General features: G+C 47.1%; 1 protein-coding gene across 2 annotated transcripts in view; it reads right to left on the minus strand.

Moving 5' to 3' along the window:
• SLC39A14 (solute carrier family 39 member 14) overlaps positions 1 to 26499 on the minus strand; it is a 47178-nt gene that overhangs the window by 14621 nt on the left and 6058 nt on the right. The window contains exon 2 of one of the 2 annotated variants that reach the window (XM_022562849.2): positions 919 to 1196. In XM_022562849.2, coding sequence (XP_022418557.2) covers positions 919 to 1182 — 264 coding nt within the window. In that variant the 5' untranslated portion in view covers positions 1183 to 1196. Of the gene's footprint in view, positions 1 to 918; positions 1197 to 26499 lie in introns of those variants that run through there. The other variant, XM_022562848.2, reaches the window with a different exon arrangement.

The following is a 26499-nucleotide window of genomic DNA, read 5'->3' on the forward strand; positions in this document are numbered from 1 at the left end:
CCCCCCCAAGGCAGCCACCCCTCCGACTCAGACGTGCACGCCCCTGTGGTTCTGCATACACGCCACATGGCTCCCCCAGCCTAGCGACTCGGTCTCTCCAAACTCCACTCTCCTTCAAGGCGAAGCTCCAGGACACCCCACACAGAAGCTTCCTTGACCATCTAGTGCACACTCACCCTCACGCTTCTCTCATTTCTGAATCCTATAATGACTATCCAAGCCACAGCATCTAGCACTTCATTTGAATATCAGTTAACTCTGTTCTTGGTTGGCTGAGCTCCCCATCTTAACAGTAAACTCCCTAAACATGACTCATTTTCCTCTATTTCTCACCACACTCAGCACAGGGAACAAAGTAGATGTGCAAAGACGTTGCTGGCTGACTTATATTTGGCTGCCACACACAGCCTCAGACTCTGATTAGCCAAGAAGGTATGGAAGACAGAACAGAGAACCAGGAGCCAAAAGACCTGAGTCTTAATCCTGGTCCCTCCAGAACTCACTGTGGGTCCCTTAGTATCTCAGTATATACAGGATATAATGAAGATCTGCCACCTGCACGTAGAGGTACTTTGAGGCTCACCTAGGATAACGGGCAAAGGGCTTTGCAGAAACTCTATAAGAAATATTAGCTGACCCGGGAGCTCCAGCTTACCAGCAGTTCCAGGAGATCCCAGTGCGGCTCTGAGGAAGGGTCTGGAGGGCTGAGAGCCCCTACTTCATGGCTGCCCTTTGCTAAGGGCTTCAAAACACCCATGTAGGAGGTTGGGAGGCGCTGCTGGAGACTCAGACTAGCTGATCCCGGCCGCAGGGGAAGAAGTGGCCCCTCTGCTCTGTCATCAAGGCTCGCCTGCCCCCAACTAGATTGGGAACCTTGAAAGAACAGAGACGGTGCTGGGCAGAGCCAGGGAGCCTTACCGTCGAGAGGTTCCTCGGTCCCTGCACGGACTGGGAGACGTTGTCCCGGCCCACTCCCACGTCCAGGTGGTTAAGCAGGGCCTTCAGCTGCTGCAGGGTGAGGCTGTCGCCCTCCCCGTAGCGATGCATGAGGTTCTGCAAGAAAGAGGCTGCGCTGATGGCGGGTGTCCCCACGGACACAGCATGAGCCTCAGGACCAGCTGTCCACACGGCGAGCAGAGCCAGCAGGAGGCAGCTGGGGAGGGCTGGGTGCAGCAGCTTCATGGTGACAGGTGAGGCTGCAAGAGGAGAAGGCCAGGTGAGGGCAAGGCTTAGGACACCCATCCTCTCCTTCCACACCAGACCCGCCAGCTGCGCTCCAAACAGGAGGGTCTCTCTTCAGAGTCTGAATCCAGTTGGTATCAAAACTGACTCTTCACCCCTTCTATAAGGCCTCTGCCTAGCTTTTGAGAAAAATCCTTCTTTTGAAACAGAAGATAAAAAAACAAATTCAATAGGTTTGACCAAATTTGAAAAGAAAAAAGTATAGGAAAACTATGGGTGTTTAAAGTCCTTATCTTTTTAGAGATACTGAAATCATCATGGATTAAATATCTTACTTGGGATTTGCTTCAAAATAACCAAGGAGTGGATATTTGCATTAGAGTATAGATGAGACAAGACTGAGCATGAGTTGATAATTGTTGGAACTGAGTGATGGGTAGGTGGGAATCCATGATACTACTCTCTCTACTTTTGTATATGTTTGAAATTCTCCAAAGGAAAATCTAAAAAAAAAAAAAAAAAAAAAAAAGAACACCACCACTTAAAGAGGGGGGATAAAAAACAGACTGGAAAAATTATACACCATCAAACATGCCAAAGGATTATTTCTATACTACCTAAATTAGGGAACCGACATGAAAAATACTCAGTCTCCCTGGCTTGTTAAGAATACAAATTTAAAAGATGGAGGGTGCTACTTTGCTACTTATTAAAATAGCAAAAGACATTTTTAAAAAAAGATATAAAACCAAATGTTAGTGAGGTTAAACAACAGAATAACATACTTCTGGGGGCTGTATACATAATATGACTCTGGAAAAGTTATACGATAATAAATGTATTTAAATCCTTTAATAACTCTACTTCTAGAATTTACACTAAGAGAAGCAATCCAAAAATAAAAAGGCTATTGGCAGAAAGATGTGTTGTGGTCAAGTGGATTATATCAATTTCATGCAATAGTATGCAGCTATAAAAAGGAGAATCGTGAGTTTAATGTTAAATAAAGAAGCAGAACAATTATGTAATCAGAGTTAAGAACTGAGAAGGAATAGAGAAAAAATGAAAGCTTCCAGTAGCAGGATGGATGATTTTTCTTTTGTTAATCATTTCCCTTAGCATAGTTATAATTTAACTTGTGAAATAAACAAACACCAGGAGGGGAAAATGAGCCTCCTATTTAATCCAGGCCTAGGAGCCCAGGCACTGCAGTTATTCCCATGCCTCCCCGGGGAACCTGGGGCTCTGGCATGATGCCTCACGTGGATCACTCCATCTCCCCGACCTTGCTTGGGACAGAGGAACCAGAGCAAAGTGGTTAAGAGCAGGCTGATCTGCATCCTGACTCTGCCGTTTACCAGCTGTGTGATCTTGGGCAAGTTATGTAACCAGAGTCAACATTCTACAATCACCCAGAGCGGTGATAGAGCGTACCATGGCCTTTAGGGTCAGGAAGACCTGGCTTGAATTTCCACACTGCTGCTTCCCAGCAGTGACCTTGGCCAAGTTACGCAGCCTCTCTCTCCGCACCTCAGTTTTTTCATCTATAAAATCTGTACCCGCCTCATTGGACTATTGTGAAGATTTAACGACATGAGCTTTGGCAAGGGACTAGACTCAAGAAAGCGCTCGATAAAACATGGCTATGATTATCGTAAGACTTATAATTGGCAGGGTTCCTCCACTTTGACTCCCTCTCAGATATTAAGCTGCCAATGGAAGCATGGTGGCCAACTTTACTCCACGCCTACATCGCACAAGTCCCCGACCACAAGCATACCCGGGACATTCCAGGCTTTAGGTTCCACACATGGGGCACGCACAGAATATGGAGACATAAACCATCGCTCTTCAGTGAATATACTTTGAGTCACACAAATGAATGGATTAGGCATCAGCAAAAACCACAGTCTGTACAAGTGCTACTTTGAAACTGAAAGCTCTCAAATCTCCACCGAGACCCAAAAGTTACCTTATAGTGAGTAGGGTGGACCTTATCCAAAACAGCTAAACCCCACTGCACACAGAAAGCTGTTCTCCGCCCAGCCACACTGTGACTTGTCTAAGGCGTGCGCTGCACTGTTAAAACAAAGGGGAGGAGGGCTGCATGGGTTTAGGAAAGGGGGGGCAAAGAGATGAGGACAGCAGTTAGCAGTCCCAGTGCGACCTTACTTGAAGCACCTGACACTCACTGATTCCTTTAAGAGAAGGCGGGACATTTATCCCCACAAAACAGATGAGGAAACTGGGGTTTGGGGATCAGGGAACGTGGTCCATAACCAGCAAGTAGACCAGAAATCGAATTCTCCATGAACTGAAGCCAGGTCTGAATGACACTAAAGTCAGGGCACTCTTAGCCACTGTCCCCTCTGTGTGGAGACACACACATACATGCCCCAGGTCCCATGCAGAAGCCACCAAAGCCCGCGTGTCTCTGGGCAGATCTACCCCAGTTTCTACCAGTCCCAGCAAGCACCCCAAATCCAGGCGTAAGGTACCCTGAAGACCTGTGGAGGAAACCCCCCAAGTGTGTGACACAGACAGGCTGTGTTACAGGGCTCCCTCTGCAGAATCATTTCAACAAAACAAGAAACCAAATCCATCTGCAGCAACTTCAGAACACTCACAAACAAGAGACACGCAAAAACACTTCAAGGCCGAGACACCTGGGGTACTTGTAGCTGTACCTGGACAGGCGTTCACGTCCAGGTAAGCATCGACTCAGAGTTTGCTCTTCAGTGACCCAGAGGCCCCTGGGAGTGGGTGGGGCGGAGCCCTCCCACCTGGCCTGCACTCCAGACAGGATGCCCACCCCGGAGAGTCAGAGGAGAATGTAGAAACAGCTGGAGGGCAGTAAGGAGTCTTGGTCCAGGGACCCTGGACTCGTTAAAGACACTTCAAATCTAAGTGACCCTGGCTTTTTGGCAGACATGAAAGGGGAGCTTTCTGCTCCAAAGGAGATGTAAGTTATTCTTGGGAAAAAAAAGAAAGTTTATAAGAGATTCTTTGGAGGAAAGAAAGAAGAGAGGAAGAGGACACATACAGCTCCGGAGCAGGGGGATGGTGAGGCTGGGCAGGGGTCCTCGCCTCCTGCTCCAGCTGCAGGAGGAAGCCCAAGCCCGTTCTATTAAGTCCATGGAAATGGGCGGCCCCGGGTGGGCCGTTCCCGCTGGGGAGCTGAGCCAGCCGCCCTCAAGACCACCTTCCTTCCAGGAGGAGTAAGAAGAGCCCATGGGGCCAGGCATTAAAAACAAGATGCAGGGCTTCCCTGGTGGCACAGTGGTTGAGAGTCCGCCTGCCGATGCAGGGGACACGTGCCCCGGTCAGGGAAGATCCCACAGGCCGCGGAGCAGCTGGGCCCGTGAGCCATGGCCGCTGAGCCTGCGCGTCCGGAGCCTGTGCTCCGGAACGGGAGAGGCCACAGCAGTGAGAGGCCCGCGTACCGCAAAAAAATAATAATAATAAAAATGAAAAAAAAACAAGCTGCAGACAGACAAAGGCTCGAGTATGCTGTTGGCTCAGAGGACCAGGCTCCCCGACTAAAGAGAAGCTGGAGTCTTCTCCACCCCTTTGTTCACCTGGCTCAGGTTCCAAGAAGTAAATTATTTTAGTGCCTTAGGTCTGTCTTCAAGGCACCAGACCCAACCTCCCCGGTACGGGGTCGGGTGCAGGGTGAGGTGAGAGTCGACAGGAGATGCTTTGGCTCTGGACCCTCTGTGGAGCTTCAGAAGTGCCTTCCTACCTTGGAGGCGCCTAAATCAGATTCCACCTGCCTGTGGTCCCTTCACCTGGCTCAGAAATATCTCATCCTGGAAGTGGCACTTCTGTCCCGTGGACATAACTTTACTCTTATATTTACCATGCTGCATTTTTCCCATGCCCACCCGCTGTCTCAGAGATGAGCAAACATTTACTTCTCTTCGTGGGGACAGAGTAGTGACTTTCCGTGATGCTTGGTCCAGGGACTGGACATTGATGTGAGCAGAACAGGCAACGGAGACCTGGGGGGCCTGGGAGCTGCTGGGCCTCCCAACACCCACTCCCTTCCCTGACCACGAGCTGGCCAGATAGCCCACTGGTCTCCCTCTAAGATTCCTCTGGGCTGAGGAATGGAACACGGAAGGTAAGATCTAATGCTCCAGAGACAAACATGGCTAAGGCACAGCGGTTTCCAAGGCCAACTGGTAAGTCACAGGAAATGGGCAAAGGATGTGTTTGGGACCCTATCTTCTCTGTGCAGCACCCTATGCCTACTCTGTGCCCCCTCAAAGCACGGGCTAGGTGGGAGCACAGTGAATTGGAAGACTCGAACTCTTCAGCTGCGATGCTAGTCAGCGGCAGGCCAAGGCGTGGCGTGTGTGCAAGGGCAGTCTGAATTGGGCTTTTGCAAAGCACTTGAGTTAAAACTGAGAAAAGACTGATGGTCCAGGACTTCCCTGGTGGCACAGCGGTTAAGAATCCGCCTGCCAATGCAGGGGACATGGGTTCGAGCCCTGGTCCGGGAAGATTCCACATGCCGCGGAGCAACTAAGCCCGTGCGCCACAACTACTGAGCCTGTGCTCTAGAGCCCGCGAGCCACAACTACTGAGCCCACGTGCCATACCTACTTAAGCCCGCGTGCCTAGAGCCTGTGCTCCACAACAAGAGAAGCCACTGCAATGAGAAGACTGCGCACCGCAAGGAACAGTAGCCCCCGCTTGCTGCAACTACAGAAAGCCTGCGTGCAGCAACAAAGACCCAACGCAGCCAAAAGAAAAAACAAAAAACAAGACTGATGGTCCACACTAAAGAATGACCACGGGGGTCAGATGGGTGGATAAGGAGGTGCAGGTGAGGGGGCAGGGGAAAAGGAGAGGCTACAGTGACATGAGTGATGGCTCCCAAGGTCCTTGGCGGCACTACTGACTGGCCTTAGTGAATCACCTTAAGCCTTCTCCTCAACTGTCTCCTCCCCACTTGAAATCCAAAGGATGTAAAAAGAGGCATCAAGTTCTCTTATATTCCTCTTGGGGACGGACAGCAGGGGGTCTCTGAGGTGCCTGTGCTCTCATACCCAACTAACAACCACAAGGCGCCTGCCATCCCCCTGGGGGCTCTCTCCCCACAGCTCATTGCTGCAGAAGACTGTCAAATAGACTGGTCTTCCTCCAGTCCCCATCCCCTCCCCATTCTAAGGCTGTGACCCGTCAGCCTAATAGGAATGTCTCCCCAGTGGACACTCCCCACGAAAGGTTAACCAGTGAGGGGTAAAAGAGACACACATGGTCTGGGTGAGCCAAGGGGGCAACTTCCAGAGCCCACCTCAGGAGACGTGTATAAAAATCCCCGAAACTTGCAGACCAAAGACAAAGCCAGGCCTCAGGGTGGAGGTGGAGGCCCTGAGGACTCAGAAACTCTGGCCTTTGTCTTCCCTGCTGTGGGTGCTGGTAACTAGGAAAAGTGCAGCTCTGGCAACAGAAGGACCACTGGGTTTGGTGGGAGAAGTCCAATCTGTACCTCACTGATCTCACTAGGTCGCCTTCCTTATATTGGAAAGAGGAAAACAAATCCACAGAGCTTTCTCTGAGTACTAAGAAAGATAAGGTATGTTGAAACACTATATAAAAATAAAGATTTCTGAATTAAGATGGAGAACTGAAATGGCAGCATTTTTCCTTCAATTGATAACTAACTTTTGAGTTAAAAACAAAAATAGTAAAAAGCAAGCCAAAAAAAAAAGTCACCCACAGCAAGCAAACAAGGAAAGAGACATAATCTGATATAATAACTTCCAAACCAGAGGCAAGGAAAGGAATGCAGGAGGCACCACACGTGGCTGGTCTCCTAGCCCTGGCCCGGCCCCAGGAGGATTCTCACTAAACCGCCCCAGATCTGAAGAGAGGCAGACTGCCGCCAAGTCTTCCTCCCCTTCCACTGGGTAGTAGTGGGAAAAGGTGCTGGGAAACAAAGAAACAGGTGGCAGGGGAACAAGAACAATGGGCTGACTCCCTCTGAGGGAAATAAGGGCTGCAAGGCTGCAGGCTGAATGAACTGGGGAAGCTGTCCAATTCCAGTGGGTCCTCCTCCCCCTCCAACAGCACCTCCTCAGTCCAGGGCCGCCACCGGGGCCACCACCAAAGCCCCAGAACACAGGCCCAATCCATGCCCTCCACCCCCAACTCAGGCTACAGAGAACACGCCATAAATACCCAGCACTCAGCCCTGCTGTCACTGGGGTTGGGGACAAACCAGCCTCAAAGTGGTGGGAAGAAAGTCACTGCCTTATTTTAGAGCCAAAAGAGCCAAAAAGCACTAGCATGAATATGACGAGGAGAAGCAGCAGGCCAACCACGCAGAGACAAAGATGTCGATGGAAAGGAAAACATCACTCCAGAGACAGCAATCCCTCAAAACTGCCCACTCTGTGGAATAACTCAATTAGAACATGCACACAATAAAACCAGGGCTCAGAGGTGGGGCTGTAAGACAAAAGGAGATGCAGGCTTACCAAAAAAAGACCAACAAAACCTCACTGAAGAACTAATACACAGATTCTAATGAACGGAGAACAGAATTCTGCCAGAAATTTCAAATAGAGATACTGACAAAAGAAGGTTTGAGATAAGCACAGTGAATGCGGACGGAAAAGGCAAATTAAAGCACATAGTGACGGCATGGCACCAACGCCAGGATAACTGGTGTTCCTGAAGTAGAGAACCTGAGACCGGAATAAAAAATATGTTCAAAGATTAAAAAACACATGATTTCCCTGAAATGAAAGGAAAAACAGAATCTGAAGATTGCAATAATACACTGTACTCCACAAAAATTTCATGCAGAAGGCTCAACACTGGGATGCTGCCTAGTGAAGTTACCGAACTTAATAAGACTTTTCCAGGAATCCAGAAGTAACTCCCCCGTCCCATAATATTTTCTTCCGAAAACTGTGAAATGTACAAAAACTTCTTTTAAGTGGCAGAAAATTCAGACTGCCGTCATCTTCTCCATAGCAACATTTAGCATCAGAAGAAATGCAACAGTGTTTACATAATTCTGAGAGAAAGAAAATATGAACCAATGAATATTATTCCCAGCTGTGATGTCGTACAAATTGGTAAAGACAACAGGCAGAAATTCTCAAGCATGAAATAAGTCAGAGACTTCAGTCCCCTTTCTAGGGGGGAAGAAAATGACATGATAATGAAATGCAGCTAATTAGTAGAAAAATAAAATGAAGGCTCAGGAACGCAAAAACCATGGGTAAGCATTAAAACCCTTCAAATAAGAAATAATTAAAAACTATGGGGATTACGGTTATAGGACAGAATCTAAATGTTATAATAATGGACAATTTAATAATATAATTAATACAATCAAGAGATGGAAAGAAAGGAGATGAGAAAAAAATGTGAAAATGCTAATGTCCTGGGACTTCCCTGGTGGTGCAGTGGTTAAGAATCCGCCTGCTAATGCAGGAGACACAGGTTCGAGCCCTGGTCCGGGAAGATCCCACATGCCGCAGAGCAACTAAGCCCGCATGCCACAACTATTGAGCCCACGTGCTGCAACTACTGAAGCCTGTGCACCTAGAACCCATGCTCCGCAGCAAGAGAAGCCACCACAATGAGAAGCCCGCACACCACAATGAAGACCCAACGCACCCAAAAAAAGAAAAAAAAGCTAATGTCCTCATTTTTCATAGCAGAGTCAATAAATACCATCTAAAGTGGAAACAAGTAATTATAGATATGACTCACAAGCTTTATTTTTTAGCCTTTTTGGGGTCTTTTAGGAAATCATCTCTCTTGTGAAAGACACATTTCTTCATAGTTTAATAATTCCTTTAATTTTACTATAGTTTTTCTTTGGCTACATTCAGGGAAGTTTTCATACTTTTTTATATGAGTATTTTCTTTAATTTTTATTGAAGTATAGTTGATTTACAATGTTGTATTAGTTTCAGGTGTACAGCAAAGTGAATCAGTTTTATATATATATATATATATATTCTTTTTCAGATTCTTTTCCCATATACGTTATTACAGAATATTGAGTAGAGTTCCCTGTGCTATACAGGTCTTTATTAGTTATCTATTTTATATATAGCAGTATGTATATGTTTATCCCAATCTCCTAATTTGTCACGTGCTCCCACGTTTTGGAGCATTTATATCTATTTCTCTATATGCATTTTATCTGTGAGCATGTCTGGAAGGTTGTCTGGAATAATGTTCACCTAATATCAGTGATGACTATTTCTGAGTGGTGGGATTTGGAGTGTTTTGCTTTGTTTTGTTTTTAACCTTTTTAAATGCATCATTGATGTGTCCCAGTTGTGTAGGTACAACTATATAAGAAAACATGGGTGATTTTTTTTTATAATCAGGGAGTTAGGGAGAACTTTCTAAGTATGGGACAAAACCTAGAAGCTGTAAAATTAATAATGTGACTACACAGACTGCCAAGTGTTCTATAAATAATTAGGGTACTCCCAGCACGCATGGTCAAACTAACAAAGGTCCAGTTCTCTGTGTAAGTCCCCACAGACACCGTGAGAAAACCAACAGTCTCGCAGCATGTACTCAAGTACATACCCTCCCTACAGGCTCTCTGGAGTCCGAAAAGCTTTGAGAAAAAATACCGAGCCTGTGGTCCTCCCTGCCCACCAAATGAACATTGCCCAAGAGGCCACTCTCCTCTCGGACAAGATGAAACTCCCTCCCAAGTACAGTGCAAATATCACGGCCTGAAAGCAAGTCCTCGGCCTTGCCCAACAGGCCCAGGGCTCAACAGGCCATTTCTTCTCCTGCTTCGCTAGGCCCTCCCTCCTAACTGCTCTCCCACATACCCTACAAGGATGTGCTCTCTCCTCTTCCAGCTCGCACTCCCAGAACCTTAGTCTCAGGCTTTGGCTCAGCCAAAGGCCACCCAGGGTGGGAGATTTCCACTGACAGCGTAGGAGAGCTGGTAGGGAGGGCAGTGGGGGTACCTGGAACTGGTGACCCACTTACTATACTGTCCCCATGGAACCTCACATCGCTGGGAGAGGCAGGATGGGAAAACTTTAAAAAAAAAAAAGAGTGGTGACCCAGAAGCAGAGAACAAAATTAGAACCACTAGCCTGCCGTTCATGGACCAATATTTACTGAGCCCCCATTGTGCGAGTCACTGCCCGTGCGAGGGAGGTTGGGAAGGGCAGAGGCCAGCGGCGTCAGGGCCCTGGGCAGCCAGCACAGGCGGCTGGGACGGCTGATTTAGCCACATGCTGAGCCCTGAGGGCTGGACCAGCAGGGGAGAGTTGTGCATCTGCCAGGCTCTACCGTCCCAGCGGAGCCTGGGCTTGCCAGAGCAAGGAAACCTTCCAAAACCAACTAACTGAGTCAGGAAGCTCGGTAAGCAGGAGCCTGCAGGACTCCCCCTACCAGAGGCCAGGGCAAGAGTCACCTCTATTCTCATTCATCCATCAACATTTCCCAGACACTCCATTGCAAAATTCTGACCTATTGTCCCTCTAAGTCCACTCCTGTTTGTCAGACCACGGGGCCTGGCATGTGGCTTAGGAAACAAGGTACTCACATCCACCACTTACGTCACCCATTTGAAGCAAAACTTCCCAACTTGTTATTCAGGGTCAAATAAATAAGTAAAATGTATGATCTAGTGGCTAAATCAGACAGCATGATGAGTTGGGCAGGCCTGGGTTCAAACTTGGGGCCTGCCACTAACCTACCACGTGCCCCCAGCACAATTAGGCTATGCAATGTCCAGGCTCTCAGGGGCATTCTGATAAACGAGAGAGAGAGCTTAAAGGTCATAGCACAGCAGGTACTTAGGTCTGTTCCTTCTGTTCCTTGTTCTCCAAGCTCTCAGGCCAATCCCCTCACCTAGACCTGAACCTGCCTATTCTTGGATTACCTCCTATTCCAGGAGGCCTTCTGGGACCACCATTTGAGCACTCATCTCCAGCTACTTTGGACTCCTAATGACCTGGTCTCCCAGGGAGCCTTCCAGACAGATTTTTGTTCCTTGAAGGCAAGGGGGTCCTCCCCTTATGCTTCCCCATAGCATAGTGTCTGGACCAGTGCTGGGCACACGAGTGGGGAGAAGCAGAGAATTTCTGCTGGAAGATGCCAAATCCAACCTCCCATCTAACTGATGTCTGCTGGCATCACCCCTACAGCTTGATGAGGAACAGGTAGCTCAGTGCCTCCTTCCACAGACATTCTAACCCACCCACTACCACAGCTCCCCACCCCGCCCCCGGGGGCCTTCAGACATTCCCCAAAGTCAGATGTCCAGACCACTTATTACCCTAGACTAAACAATCCCCATTCCTTCAATTTTGTTTATATTAATTGAACAAAAGGCTAGCTACACCTGCCGGACTTTAAAAAACTCCGTCCAAGAGTTCATTCATTCAACACATATTCATTGCCTACCGGTTTCATACCGGGAATAATGCTAGGGAATGCCTAGGACCTGCCCTCACAGAGCAGGGAAAACAAACAATTCAACAAGCAACTTACAAGAACAATGATGACAAGGGTTGTGTATTGATCCGGGTTCAGTTAGGCAATTTAAGCAGAAAGAGGTTTTGTGTAACATATTAAATGGCCCAGAGAATCATGGGAAGAGCTGAAAAAACAGACTCTAGTCTGAGCGTCCAGGAGCTACTCCCAAAATCACAGTGCAGAGCCAGTCGGCCAAGGAGCTGCTGCCCGCCGCCACCATCAGGAAGCTATGGCACAAGGAAGCTGCCTGCTCCAGGATTATGCCGCAACTGCCATGATCCACACCAGCAAATGGATGTCCCAGGGTCCATCCTGAGGAAGAGGATATCCACATATTTAAGACTAGATGGAGTGTAGCTAATTGGCAGAATGCATGTCACATTGCATTCCAGTGAAAGGACGTCTGGAAAGTGTCGTTTTTTGATTCTCTACTTTTAGTAGCTTGGACCATAATCTATTATCCAAAGTAACACACTTGCCAGTGAAAGGAGGCGCTATTACTAAACACACCAGGACAACAAGAGTAAACCACAGGGTTGCCTCAGCGTGGATGCCTGGGGAACAAGCCAAACAAACCGTCCGCCATAGGTCACAACGAGGAGCACAGGAAGCTTAGAGAATACAGCAGGGCGGTCAAGTCTAGTGTCAGGGGTCAGGGGAGGCCTCCAGAAAGAGACGTTATTTTAGCTGAGACCTCCAGGGCGTGTAGAAGTGGGCCAGGTGAAGGTGACAGGGTGGGGATGGGGCAGAATGTTCCAGAAAGATGCAGCTTCGTTTAGAATGCCTCGGCCAAGATGCCGCATCTAAGAACTTAAGAGTCCAGGTGTACACAAGAGGATGTGGCAGGGGCCAGGGCAGGCACAGGCCTATAGGCCACGCGAAGGTGGCTAGACCCCATCTGGAGGGCAGTGGGGATCATTTTCAGCAGAGGTACCACCAGATCTGTGTTTTTAGTATACTGGTCTGGCTGCAGTGTGGAGAACAGACTGGAGGTTGGCAAGAACAGAAGCCAGGAGCCCAGGTAGGAGGTTCCCTGGGTTCCAGGTGGAAGAACACAGCACCCAGTCTGGTCTAAAGAGCAAGGCTTCTTTTTCCCAGGTTCGATCCAGCCTGGGGTGCTTCCCTGCCCCTTGGGGCTGCTGGCCCCACAGTTTTCCATTAAAGACCTGCAGAGGCTCTTCTTTAGTGGTTACCAGGAGAGAAACAAGCCACATCACTGTCCTGCTAACCACAAGTATCAGAGCGAGTTGGAAAAGACCGCCCTCCACCCCGTCATCATTTCCTCAATCAGGCTGAGACCTCAACTCTCTTGCTGTAGCAGCAGGGTCATTCATAAATGCCAACTCCAACTCCCGGGCAGCAACACTGTGTGGGCAGACTGTGCCACCGAGGGCCTCTCACAAGAAGTCCCCAAATGGCTAAGAAGAGTCCTCTGAGAAGGGAGGTGGGCTCTTTCCAGACAGTGACCCCTTACAAGACCCTGGGCTACAGCAGGCAGAGGCACACTTGGTTTTCCTGGTGCAGGGAACCTCTCTCTACTAGAAGCCAGGCCGGAGGACAGCACCACTGCTCTGCCTTCAGCAAAGACTCTCCCTGCCCTGAGGCCAGCCCACCCATCCCCCTCCCTCCATGTCCTGCTGCACCACTGTCTCCCCCTCTAAACCCGCCCATCCTTAAGCCAGCGTAAGCCCCCCCCCCCCACTCCTCCTCAAAGATTCTGATCGTGCCATCTCTTCAGCTGAGATGCTGAATTGGGAGTGATAATTTCTCCAGGAAAGTAGTTCTCAGAGTGTGGTCCCCACCAGCAGCATCACCATCACCTGGGAACCCGTTGGAAACACAAATTCTCAGCCCCACCCGAATCTGCTGACTCAGAGACTCCAGATGGGGTCCAGCAATCTGTGTTTCAGGAAGCTCTCCAGGTGATCACGATGCACACAGAGGTCTGAGGACCACTATTCTCAGAGGAAGGTGGTTAGATTACCAGATTTCTTCACCAGAGAGGGCAAGGAGCACTGCTGTGCAGTGGCGGCCCCTTCCCCGAGTTACCGCTCGTGAGCACGTGGCCAGGGCCCGGGTAGGAAGGCACAGGCTGCGTCTTGGGCCTTATATTTACCAGCATGAGTCATAAACGAGCCCTACTCTCAGGAGAAAGAGGGTTATTGGGAAAAAGAGGAAAACGGCCCATATTTCCAAACCAGAGACAGGAAGGTGGCAAGAAACAGAGGGAGATTGAGTAATTACATGCCTGAATCATAATTCCTCCATTTTCCCTCCCATTTCCCAAACCTCCCACATGGTTCATTCCCTGGCCCAAGGTCACTGGCAGTCATCATGGGATTACTGAGGTGAAAGGCCTTCCCTCAACCTCTGCTTCCTCAGCATGGGCCTCACCACGTGACAGGAGCGCCCCTCTTCTTGGGATTCAGGAGGAGAAAGCACTGCAGCGCACCACCCGCACTAGTCACTCACGCCAGCTCCATTCCACCCTGTCCCCTCCGAGGATCACGCTAAAATACCTACCTTCCATCACTTCCCCTACCCAACAGAAAAGTTTAGTCCCTCTGCCTGGCAGGCAAGGGTCCCTCCAACTAGGCTCCCATCATCTTTCACCCTCAGCTGCCACTACTCTCTTGCCGGGACCCTGGGCTCCACCTGAGACGTCTGCCCCTCCTCCCTTTCACCCCTGCACCCTCCTGTCTCCACATGGCCCACAGGACCAGGACTGGAAAGGCTGATTAACATATGGTAGAGACATCAGTCAGAAAGTTGAATGTAGTCTGAATGTGTTCCAAGAACTCTCTCCACAAGTGTGAAGGGCCTGGATGTGCTGGGTTTTTTTTTTTTAAAAAAGAATGAACTGCAGGAAAAAGCACCATCTCTGGTCCACCCCAAATCCTCCCCAGCACAAGTCCTACCCCATCCTCCTCTCAATCCTACCACTCTGTCTCAATGGTGTACTGTCTCACAGTGAGACTCCTAACACTTTCAGTTAACTTTCTTGGTTGTTTCATAACAACCCTAGGAAGTTGGTAGGATCTAAATAAATACTTGCGGCTCGAATATGTAAATACAAATGCATATGTAAACAGACATACCTTCACTTCTCCAGAGAGTGCAGAATGGCTGGGATACACTGCACTGGAGATGCAGTATTTAGGGCCAAGGGCTCAAGGGCAGGGATGCACAGTGTCTTCTCAAAGCTCCCTCTTGCCAAAGGTGCTAAGGACAGCATAAGGACCCCGATACTCTGCCCTTCTGCTTCTCCATCTCTGCCGGCCAGAGCTCTAGAGAGGGGCTGTCAAGAGCACACTCAGATGGATTCCAGAGCAAAGGCAACCACGTTTCTGGCTATCATCCTCAGATACAGATCAGGGACAGCAAAAGACCCACATGGACAAGCTCCCCTTTCTCAGGTTAAAATACCCCTCAAGGCAGCAGTCTCTAGACAACATGGTGCCATAAGTGACTTCCCTTAACAACACGATGTATTGCCACTTGCCCTCCCCCTCCCCCCCAAAAAACTGCTTGCCTATTAAAAAGGGATCAACATTCTAACCAGACTTAAAGGCTTACCCTCTCCTGCCAACACCAACCCCAAGGGGCAATCAGAATGCCACCCGGAAAGGGTATTTGATTTTAGCTTGCAACTCAGACATCCTCTAGTTTGGGTGACTTTCAGCCCCAAACAGAGAGGAAAAAAAAAAAGAAAAAAGACAGATACAAGAATTCTTGCGGCAGCACTATTCACAATAACAAAAACTTTGGAAGCAACCCAAGAGCCCGTCAGCAGGAGAGTGGATAAACAAACTAACCACTTTAACACCGGAATAGTATAAGACAAAGTGAATGAACTACAGCAACATTAGCACTGAGTGTATATTTCAAGTTTTCAATAACTGCCTTTCGGGTGCTACTCACAAGACCAATTCATGCCTCAAGACCTCTCCTCCAGAAGACAGGAAGGATTGTCTGAATCTGAAGACAGGAAATCTGAGTGAAGGAAATGTTGAAATGCTGCTTGAAATAAAAATACTAAAATAAAATAAAATCTCTTAACCAGGCTTGCCGCTTCCACTGAGCACTCACCCCCAAACTGTCTGAGTCCCTTCTCTCTCTTTTAAGTGTAACATATATACACGTGAAGTGCCCAAGTCTTAAGTGTACAGCTCAATGAAAGAGTCATCCTTTTAAAGTACAAATCTGATCACAGCACTTCCTTTGCTTTGAACCCACGATGGCTTCCCAGTACAAGTGGAATCAAATCTGGGACTTCCCTGGCAGTCCATGGTTAAGACTCTGGGCTTCCACTACAGGGGGCACGGGTTCGATCCCTGGTTGGGGAACTAAGATCTCGTGTGCCGCAGCCAAACAAGCAAAACAACAGATGAATCAAATCGAAACCACTTTTCCTGGCCTATAAGTCACTGTGAGGTCTGGCCCTTGCTAATCCCACTGACCTCACCAGGATCCAGCCACCCTGGCCTTCTTTCTGTTCCTTTAGCACACCAAGCGCATTCTGACCTCAGGGCCTTTGCACTTGCTGTTCCCTCTGCTGACAATGCCCTTCCCCTAGATCTTCATATCAAGTCTCAGCTCACAGGTCACCTTCTCAAAGCGGAGGGCCACCTGGTTTCCAAAAAAAAAAACCTACTCACAAGCCATTCAGAATCCCAACACCCTGTTTTATTTTCTTCTTACCATATATCACTATTTTACAGAGTCTTCTTTTGTTTTGTTTTGTTTTTTACATATTTATTATCTATCTCCTCCTACTGACTGTAAACTCCACAATGGTGGAGACTCACGCCTATCTTCTTCCCTGAGCCTGGAGGAGTGAGTGCCTGGCACCAGGAGAGCCCCCGAAGGATATCTGCTGAATGATGTATTAATTTCCCACGACCCCCTTGTCCAGGGCCCCCAAGTTTAGAACCTTACTGCTCTTTGATCTCAACCCCCAGTCGAACTATTAGCAGTTATAGGGGGAGGGACACCCTCTCCTGCAGCTTCAAGAGAGCTGAAGACCCCCAGAGAGCCAGAGAAGTCTGTCTGGAGTTGGAATATAAAACACAAGGTAAAAAATAAAATAAAATAAAGTAGAACATAAGGTGGGGTGGGAGACCCAAAAGTAAGGTGGTGGGAGAGGCACAGACAGGCAGCCTTCCTTCCCCATCCTGTAAGCAAATGTGCCGAGGACAGGCAACCATCTGATCGCCCTGCCGAAAATTCCACGTTAACTTTTCCCTGTGGCAGGGAGAGAAAAGGAAAGGAAACCCCGCAAGTACAGGCTGTTTCTAGAATTTCTCCGCTGGTCATGGAAACTCTGAGTCCCGGTCCCGTTGCTCACAATCTCTGTCAATGTGCCAACTGCAAATATCCTGAGGTGCGGGAGTGGGGGTGGGGGAGGGGCTCGTGGCCGCTGCCAAAAAGAGGGACTGGTGTGCGTAGCCAAGGTCACAGGCAGAATCTGGCCAGCAGAGCGGTGCACGCCACGGTTTACCCATGGTCAAGGCCTCTGCCGTGGGAAGCACCTCCACAGCATCTGGTGGATGGCAGGGGGCGGCCGAGGCGGGAGGAACGGGGACAGAATCTGTTCCTAGGGCTAGTCAGGCTGCCCCAGAGGGCACTTTGGCTGGTGGCCCGAGTCTGGGGGTGCAGGCGACTTTGTACTTTTTGCGCTTTTCTGGGAAAGGTGCTGAGAGCAGTTGTGGCTTGCTATCCCGGTTAACTCCCCAGACACCTGGTATCCGGAGAACTTGCCCAGCCTCTCAGAGGGGAAATGGTCAGCACTGACATATACATATGCCAATCAATGTCACTGGCCGGCCTTCAGGAAGCAGCGGGAGAGGAGGAGAGGCAGGGAGGGAGTCCAGGGCCTTCTGCCGCTGGCTCGTCCCTGGTAGAGAAAGCCGGGCCAGCTTCCCTGCAGGCCAGCATGGCTCCACCTCGCCCCATGCCTCACGTACTCTGTGCTCTGAGAAAAGCGAGTCCTGGGGGCTGGCCGGGAGCCCTCTCGCTTCCAGGAAAGGAGGAGGGTAGCCTGCAGTACAGCCTGCTCCCTGGGACTTGCAGGGCTCTCCTGATTAGCAGGACACGCGTGCCCCACCTCACTTTCTCCCATACAAACCAAACTTTCAGGCTTCCAGTAAAAGTGAGACAAACAGTGGGTTTGGGTTTGGGTCTGCCCTCCCCCGCCTTTGGGAGAACAACCCAGAAATCCTGGGAGCCAGGGGGTAGAATGCAAGGCCTTCAGGTGAGCTGGCTGCCTCCCAGCACCCACCCAGCCCAACCTGACAGCAGGGCATAGGGAAAGACGGCAAGGGGAGAAGGGGACCTGCCTAGAAGGAAAGGAATCAGTGAGATCCAGGAGCAAGTTGGCCCAGGGCCAGTCCCTGCCCCCAGGGCTGCAGTCAACAAATATTTATTAAGAACTTACTACATTGGGATTGACATATATACACCAATATGTATAAAATGGATAACTAATAAGAACCTGCTGTATAAAAAAATAAATAAAATAAAATTCAAAAATTTTTTAAATAAAAATAAATATAAATAATAAAAATTAAAGAAAATAACTTACTACACAATTTGTTAAACTACCCTTCTGAGAAATTTACTACTCCTACTATCTGTGGATAAGGATGCCAGCTTCGTAAGATTCTCACCAACGATGAGTATTAAAATAGGATTCCAGGGCTTCCCTGGTGGCGCAGTGGTTGAGAGTCCGCCTGCCGATGCAGGGGACACGGGTTCGTGCCCCGGTCCGGGAAGATCCCACATGAAATAGGATTCCCTCTTTGCCAAATAGGTTAAAAACCATTTTCATCATTCTTTTAATTTGCATTCCTTTGACTACCAGTGTGGCTAATTGCCTGTCACTCTCCTTTGCCCATTTTTGCTGACCCCCATTTATCTTTTTTTTTTTTATTGGTGTACTTAAGAGTTCATCATATGGTAAAAATATTAACCTTTTGTCACATGTTACAAATACTCTTCCTAATTAGTCATCTGCCCTTTAATTTTATTAACTGGTCTTACAAAATTTTTAAGCAAAGTCAAATATATCCCACTTTTCCTACAAGGTTTCTGCTTTTAATATCATGCCTGGAAAACCCTTTCTCACCCTGAAATTACAGAAATATATACCTATTTTTTCTTGCATTAAAAAAATTTAAATCTCTAAGTCATCTACAATTTAATCTGACATAGCGTGACACAGAGAATCTAACTTAAAAAAAAAAGCCAATTATCCCAATGTTTTTTAATCAACAGTCTATTGTCCTTGTAAACTTCAACTGCGGAGTCTATAAAAGGTAAGAACCAGAGGTGAAGTCAACTACATCCTTTGTGCTAAGAAAGGCCACAGGTGGCTGTTCTGTTGGTGAAATCTAAGTGCAGGGCTGTGGTGCCATCTCTTTCTCTTCCTCCCTCCGGCTCAGAGGTACAGGCTCGACTACCACGAGAAGGAAGTCCTATGTGCTAAGGATGGCAGAGCAGAAAGATCCACTGAAGACAGCCTGGGTTCCTGCAGGCACCACTGAGCAGGAACCCAGCCTCCCACGGTTAATCGCCAGATGCTTTACATGCTATTTGCCCAAAGCAGCCTTGACTGGACTCTGGTATTTGCATCTGAACACTCCTGTAACTCATCCACAATCCTTTCTTCCCTAATTTTATAATAATAAGAATTGCTAGGATTTATTGGTGTCTGCCAGGTACTGTGCTAAGCAATTTGTTTTCATTATCTCATTTACTCTTCTCAACAACCTTATTTTAGATTCCACAATACTTCCCTAATTATAAGTATCAATGACAGCTTTTCAGAGCAGAAGAAGATACTGCATTAAATGTACACATCACTGAGACACCTCCCTATTTCAGAAACATGAAAATAAAACAAAAAAGCATTTTAAAATTGAGGAAATATGGTATCAATCCCATTTTACAGATGTGGATACTGAGGCTAAGAAGACTTGCTCAAAATCATACCACAACTAGTAATAAATAATACCACTGTTGTTTGCTAAATTCCTACATGTACTGAGGTCTGTTTTTGGATGTTTCTGGTCTGTTCTATTTATATATCCTGTGTCAATGTCACATTTAATTTTTTATTTTTTCTGGTAAAGCAAGTTCAACTTCACTATTTTCTTTTAAAAATTGTTCTTGGCTATTCTTACACATTCATTCTTTCAGAAAAAACTTTTAAAGTCATCTTATATGAAAAGACAACCCTCAGAATGGGAGAAAATATTTGCAAATGAAGCAACTGACAAAGGATTAATCTCCAAAATATACAAGCAGCTCATGCAGCTCAATATCAAAACAACAAACGACCCAATCCAAAAATGGGCAGAAGACCTCAATAGACATTTCTCCAAAGAAGATATACAGATTGCCAACAAACACATGAAAGGATGCTCAACATCACTAATCATTAGAGAAATGCAAATCAAAACTACAATGAATGGGCTTCCCTGGTGGCGCAGTGGTTGAGAGTCCGCCTGCCGATGCAGGGGACACAGGTTCGTGCCCCGGTCCAGGAAGATCCCTCATGCCGCAGAACGGCTGGGCCTGCAAGCCATGGCCGCTGAGCCTGTGCGTCTGGAGCCTATGCTCCGCAACGGGAGAGGCCACAACAGTGAGAGGCCCGTGTATCGCAAAACAAACAAACAAACAAACAAAAAAAACTACAATGAAGTATCACCTCACACCAGTCAGAATGGCCAACATCAAAAAATCTACAAACAATAAATGCTGGAGAGGGTGTGGAGAAAAGCGAGCCCTCTTGCACTGTTGGTGGGAATGTAAATTGATACAGCCACTATGGAGAACAGTATGGAGGTTCCTCAAAAAACTAAAAATAGAACTGCCATATGACCCAGCAATCCCACTACTGGGCATTATACCCTGAGAAAACCATAATTCGAAAAGAGTCATGTACCACAATGTTCATTGCAGCACTATTTACAATAGCCAGGACATGGAAGCAACCTAAGTGTCCATCGACAGATGAATGGATAAAGAAGACGTGGCAATATATACAATGGAATATTACTCAGCCATAAAAAGAAACGAAATTGAGTTATTTGTAGTGAGGTGGATGGACCTAGAGACTGTCATACAGAGTGAAGTCAGTCAGAAAGAGAAAAACAAATACCGTATGCTAACACATATATATGGAATCTAAGAAAAAAAAGGTTCTGAAGAACCTAGGGGCAGGACAGGAATAAAGATGCAGACATAGAGAATGGACTTGAGGACATGGGGAGGGGGGAGGGTAAGCTGGGACGAATTGAGAGAGTGGCATGGACATATATACACTACTAAATGTAAAACAGATACCTAGTGGGAAGCAGCCACATAGCACAGGGAGATCAGCTCGGTGCTTTGTGCCCACCTAGAGGGGTGGGATAGGGAGGGTGGGAAGGAGATGCAAGAGGGAGGAGACATGGGGATGTACGTATATGCATAGCTGACTCACTTTGTTATACAGCAGAAACTAACACACCACTGTAAAGCAATTATACTCCAATAAAGATGTTAAAAAATAAATAAATAAAGTCATCTTATAAAGTCCCAATACTGTGGAAATTCATCCCATGGAAATTATCCTGAATGGGGGTATTCAGCTTTAAGGAATTTGATAGAAGTACATATTCAGCAACAAATATCTATCAAGTACAAACTTTTGTGGGCACAGGGAATAGAGCAATGACCAAAAAGACAAAAATCCCTATCCTCCTGGAGCTTGCATTCCTTCAGGGCCCATAATAGTGAAAAACTGCAAGCAATCTAAACATACAATAGAAGGGGATTGCTAAAGTACGGTAATCCATACAACAAAATATATGTAGTTCAAGTCAGAGATTAAGAGCTTAGGGTCTGAATGCGACAGAGCTCAGTGCGGATCCTGAATCTGTATTTACTAGGCTTTGAGTCAAGTCACTACTTCAAGACTTATTTTCCTCCTACAAGAAAACAAAGCTACTAACGGTCTCTCCCTCAGAGCAACTGAGAAAATTAAATGAGATACTGAGTATAAATACAGTGCCTGATACACAGCAATTGCTCAATAAATGTTAGTATTTGGTGAAACAACAAAGGATTAATCTCCAAAATATACAAACAGCTCAAGGAGCTCAATATCAAAAAAAACCAAACAATCCAGTTAAAAAATGGGCCGAAGACCTAATTAGACATTTCACCAAGGAAGACATACAGATGGCCAAGGGGCACATGAAAAGATGCTCAACATCACTAATTATTAGAGAAATACAAAATCAAAATTACAATGAAGTATCACCTCACGCCGGTCAGAATGGCCATTATCCAAAAAGCTAGAAGCAATAAATGCTGGAAAAGGTGTAGTGAAAAGGGAACCCTCCTACACTGTTGGTGAGAATGTAGATTGATGCAACCACTATGGAGAACAGTATGGAGGTTCCTTAAAAAACTAAAAATAGAACGACCATATGACCCAGCAATCCCACTGCTGGGCATATACCCTGAGAAAACCATAATTCAAAAAGAGTCATGTACCACAATGTTCATTGCAGCTCTATTTACAATAGCCAGGACATGGAACCAACCTAAGTGTCCACTGACAGATGAATGGATAATGAAGATGCGGCACAAACATACAATGGAATACTACTCAGCCATAGAAAGGAATGGAATTGAGTTATTTGTAGTGAGGTGGATGGACCCAGAGTCTGTCATACAGAGTGAAGTCAGTCAGAAAGGGAAAACAAATACCATACGCTAATGCATATATATGGAATCTAAAAAAAAAAAAAATGGCACTAATGAACCTAGTTGCAGGGCAGGAATAAAGAGGTAGACACAGAAAATGGACTTGAGGACATGGGGTGGGAGGACGAAGTGAGGGTAGCATCAACATATATACACTACCGAATGTAAAACACTTGGCTGGTGGGAAGCAGCAGCATAGCACTGGGAGATCCGCTTGGTGCTTTGAGATGACCAAGAGGGGTGGGATAGGGAGGATGGGAGGGAGGCTCAAGAGGGAGGGGATATGGGGACATGTGTATGCATATGGCTGATGCGCTTTGTTGTGGAACAGAAACTAACACGGTATTGTGAAGCAGTTATACTCCAGTAAAAAGCTATTAAAAAAAAAAGTATTTGGGGGAATGATATGGAAAGATGTTCACATGTTAAGTGAAAAAAAAAAGTCTACAAAACTATGTACAGCAGACCAGTTTCCCTTAAAATGTATGCATTCATAGAAAAAATTAAATATATATAACAAACTGTTATTTCTTGGTGGTGAGTTTAATGGTAACTTCTGTTATCTTTTTATTAGTCTGCAGTTTCTACAATGAACTTGCATTACTTCAAGAAGAAGGTTAAGGGAGTTTCCTGGTGCTCTAGTGGTTAGGATTTGGCATGCTTTCACTGCTGTGGCTAGGGTTCAATACCTGGTTGGGGGAACTGAGATCCTGCAAGTTGGGCAGGGCAGCCAAAAAAAAAAAAAAGAAGAAAGTTCATTTTAGAGTTCAATTAGGAAATGGGGAAGGCTTTTTTTTTTTAATTTATTTTTGGCTGCATTGGGTCTTCATTGCTGCACATGGGCTTTCTCTAGTTGCAGAGAGCGGGGGCCACTCTTCGTTGCAGTGTGCGGGCTTCTCAATGTGGTGGCTTCTCTTGTTGCGGAGCACGGGCTCTAGAGTGCAGGCTCAGTAGCTGTGGCGCATGGGCTTAGTTGCTCTGTGGCATGTGGGATCTTCCCGGACCAGAGCTCGAACCCATGTCCCCTCCATTGGCAGGCGGATTCTTAACCACTGTGCCGCCAGGGAAACCCAGGAAAGGCTTAATGATGACCAAGTGGAAGCCTTTTCTCTCCCCTTTTTAAAGATCTTCACTTAAAGTCTGGAGATGGATTCCAGTCCTAATCTGCCATGGGCTGGACTTCATGTGTGCCTGGTGCCCCAACCTGGCTGCCCCAGTGAGCAGGGCCTCACCTCAGTTCTGGGTGAGATCCAGGTATCTGTATGCGCAGTTCTGACAGATCAACCTGGCTCTTGTCTGGGGCACTGGTCTGACATTTCAGTCTAGTCAGGACTGCTGGAGTAGACACAGACTAGCTCCAACACTCTGTGATTTACAGAAACTCTTTGAAGTCAGTTCCCCCTCTCTGCCAAATGGGTACTACAATCTCTGCCCTGCCCTTCCTACAGGGAGATTAACACTCAGTGAGAACTCGTTGCACAGAGATGAACTGTTGGCATTGCAAAGTGTCTAGCATGTAGGGACTCTGAAGCCAGAGTCCTCAATCATTTATACTCACCTGGCTCTCAGATCTCTGTCAACACGAGGGGAGAAGGCAGCCTGAGGCTGGGCCCTTGCCTCCTGAACAGCCAGGCCTGCTCTCTGACTCTGGTCGAAAAACAAATCTCCCTTCTCTTTTGCAGCTCTGTGAACCACAGTTTACAAAGCACAGTTCCCCCCATCCTGAGCGTAGTGGGTTGAATAATACCCCCACAAAACCAGGTCTACCCAAAACCTCAGAATGGAACCTTATTGAAAATTATGGTCTTTGCAGATATAATGATTTAAGGATCTCAGAGATGAAGTCATCTTGGATTTAGGGTAGTCCTTAAATCCAATGATGACTATGTTTATAAGATAAAGGAGAGGGAGATTTGGACACAGAGACACACAGAGAAGAAGACCATGTGAAGACAGAGGCAGAGATGGGAGTGATGCTGCCACAAGCCAAGGAACACCTGGAGCCACCAGAAGCTGGAAGAGGCAAGGAAGGATTCCCCCTAGAGACTTCAGAGTGAATGTGGCCTTGTTGACCCCTTGATTTCGACCTTCTGGCCTCCAGATCTAATAAATTCCTGTTGTTTTAAGCCACAGAGTGTGGTCATTTGTTAGGGTGGCCTTAGGAAACTAATACTTTGATGGTGGAATTAAGGCTCGATAACTTTTATCTGAGACTCTCTTGCTATGGTTGGCAAAATTCCAAGATGGCCCCCAATGACCCTTGTCTTTGTGTATGGGCAGGACCTGAAAATGAGATATCATTCCTGTTATTAGGTTACATTATCTTCCAAAAGGGATTTTGCTGGTATCAGCTGACCAAATTAGTTGACCTTACGATAGAGAAATGATCCTGTATGGGTCAGAACTAATCAGGTGACAGGTTCCTCCTGGCGAAAGGGATTTGAACCAGAGAAGGATTCAACATGAGAGTAACTTTTCCAGTGTGGGTCCAGCAGACCCCGATTTAACCAAGTGATCCAGGAAAACATCACTAGTAATGAGACATCAACATCGTGAATGCCTTGATACGATGCTCTTAAAAGGATGCGACATCATTTTTGTGATATTCTTGCTAAAAATGCATGACCTTATTCTAAGGAAGAAAGATAGAGGAATGGTTACAGATTGAAGGTGACTAAAGAGAAATAACAACTAAATGCAACATGGGATGGCAGACTGGATCCTGGGACAGAAGCAAGATATCAGCAAAAATATTGGTAAAATTTAAGTAAGGCCTGTAGTTTAAAGTTCTGTACCAATGTTGATTTCCTGTTCTTGATAATTATACTATGGAGTGAGGGATATAAACGAACTCTGCTATATTCTTTGCAACTTTTAAGTCTAAAATTAGTTTTTAAAAAAAGGTTTAAAATGAAAGGAAATGATTGAGCAGATTCACAGAGGTTGCCTCAGAGCCACAGGATTAAACTTCTCCCATACTTCTTTATAGTTGTCAGTAAGTATGCATTACTCTCGATATCAGGGGCAGGAGGTTGGATGGAGTAAGTAGACTGGTGCAAAGGATGTAGATTTGGGGCCACTGCAGTTGCTCTGGATAAGAGCAGGCTAGACCCCAAGACACCATTGCTGAAACGAGCAGCAAGTCTTTGATAGAGAAACAGCTAACACTTAGAGAATATTGGTACCTTAGACCCCAGAGCCCTTCAAAATAACAGGATCCAACCTAAATTTCTAGCCACGTCACTTGCTCTTTCCTCTATCAGCCACCCTGACCTAGGGTGACCACCCCTGCCCCAGGAATATACATCTCAGTGCCATTATCCACACAACTCTCCCAGCCAGGAGCCCTCCCTCTCCTCTTAGCTGTCAAAACTTCCCTCAATTCCACCTCTAGGAAGCCTTCCCAGACCACTCCTGCCCCCCATCACCTTGCCTTCTACCGGCCTCTTTAAGTATCTTGTCTGTTCCACTCAATGGAGCTTAACGAATGCCACAGATAGCATGTTAAGTTTCCATATGTACTCAGCTCATCCCCACACATATTTTACAAGCCTCTTTGGAACAGAGACAGTGTTTGCCTGTCTTCATGGAGCGGGAGCTCTCAGCTGAGCTCTGCTGGCTGGGCCCATCCCTGCAGCAAAGAGGCCCCCTCTGCTGTCACCAGTCCAGGATTCATTGACCAAGAGTCTGTTGTGTCTCTTCCCAAACTTCTTTTCTTTTTTTAAATAAATTTATTTATTTATTTTTGGCTGTGTTGGGCCTTCGTTGCTGCATGCGGCCTTTCTCTAGTTGCGGCGGGTGCTACTCTTCGTTGCAGTGGGCAGGCTTCTCATTGTGGTGGCTTCTCTTGTTGCAGAGCTCGGGCTCTAGGCACACAGGCTTCAGTAGTTATGTCTTGTGGGCTCTAGAGCACAGGCTCAGTAGTTGTGGTGCACGGGGCTTAGCTGCTTCGCGGCATGTGGGATCTTCCCGGACCAGGGATCAAACCCGTGTCCCCTGCATTGGCAGGCAGATTCTTAACCACTGCACCACCAGGGAAGTCCACTCCCAAACTTCCTTATGCCAGTT

This window comes from Delphinapterus leucas, chromosome 6 (genome assembly GCF_059928025.1).
Source record: "Delphinapterus leucas isolate spDelLeu-1000000601 "Yukka" chromosome 6, BTC_Dleu_Yukka2, whole genome shotgun sequence".
Taxonomy (NCBI): Eukaryota; Metazoa; Chordata; class Mammalia; order Artiodactyla; family Monodontidae; genus Delphinapterus; species Delphinapterus leucas.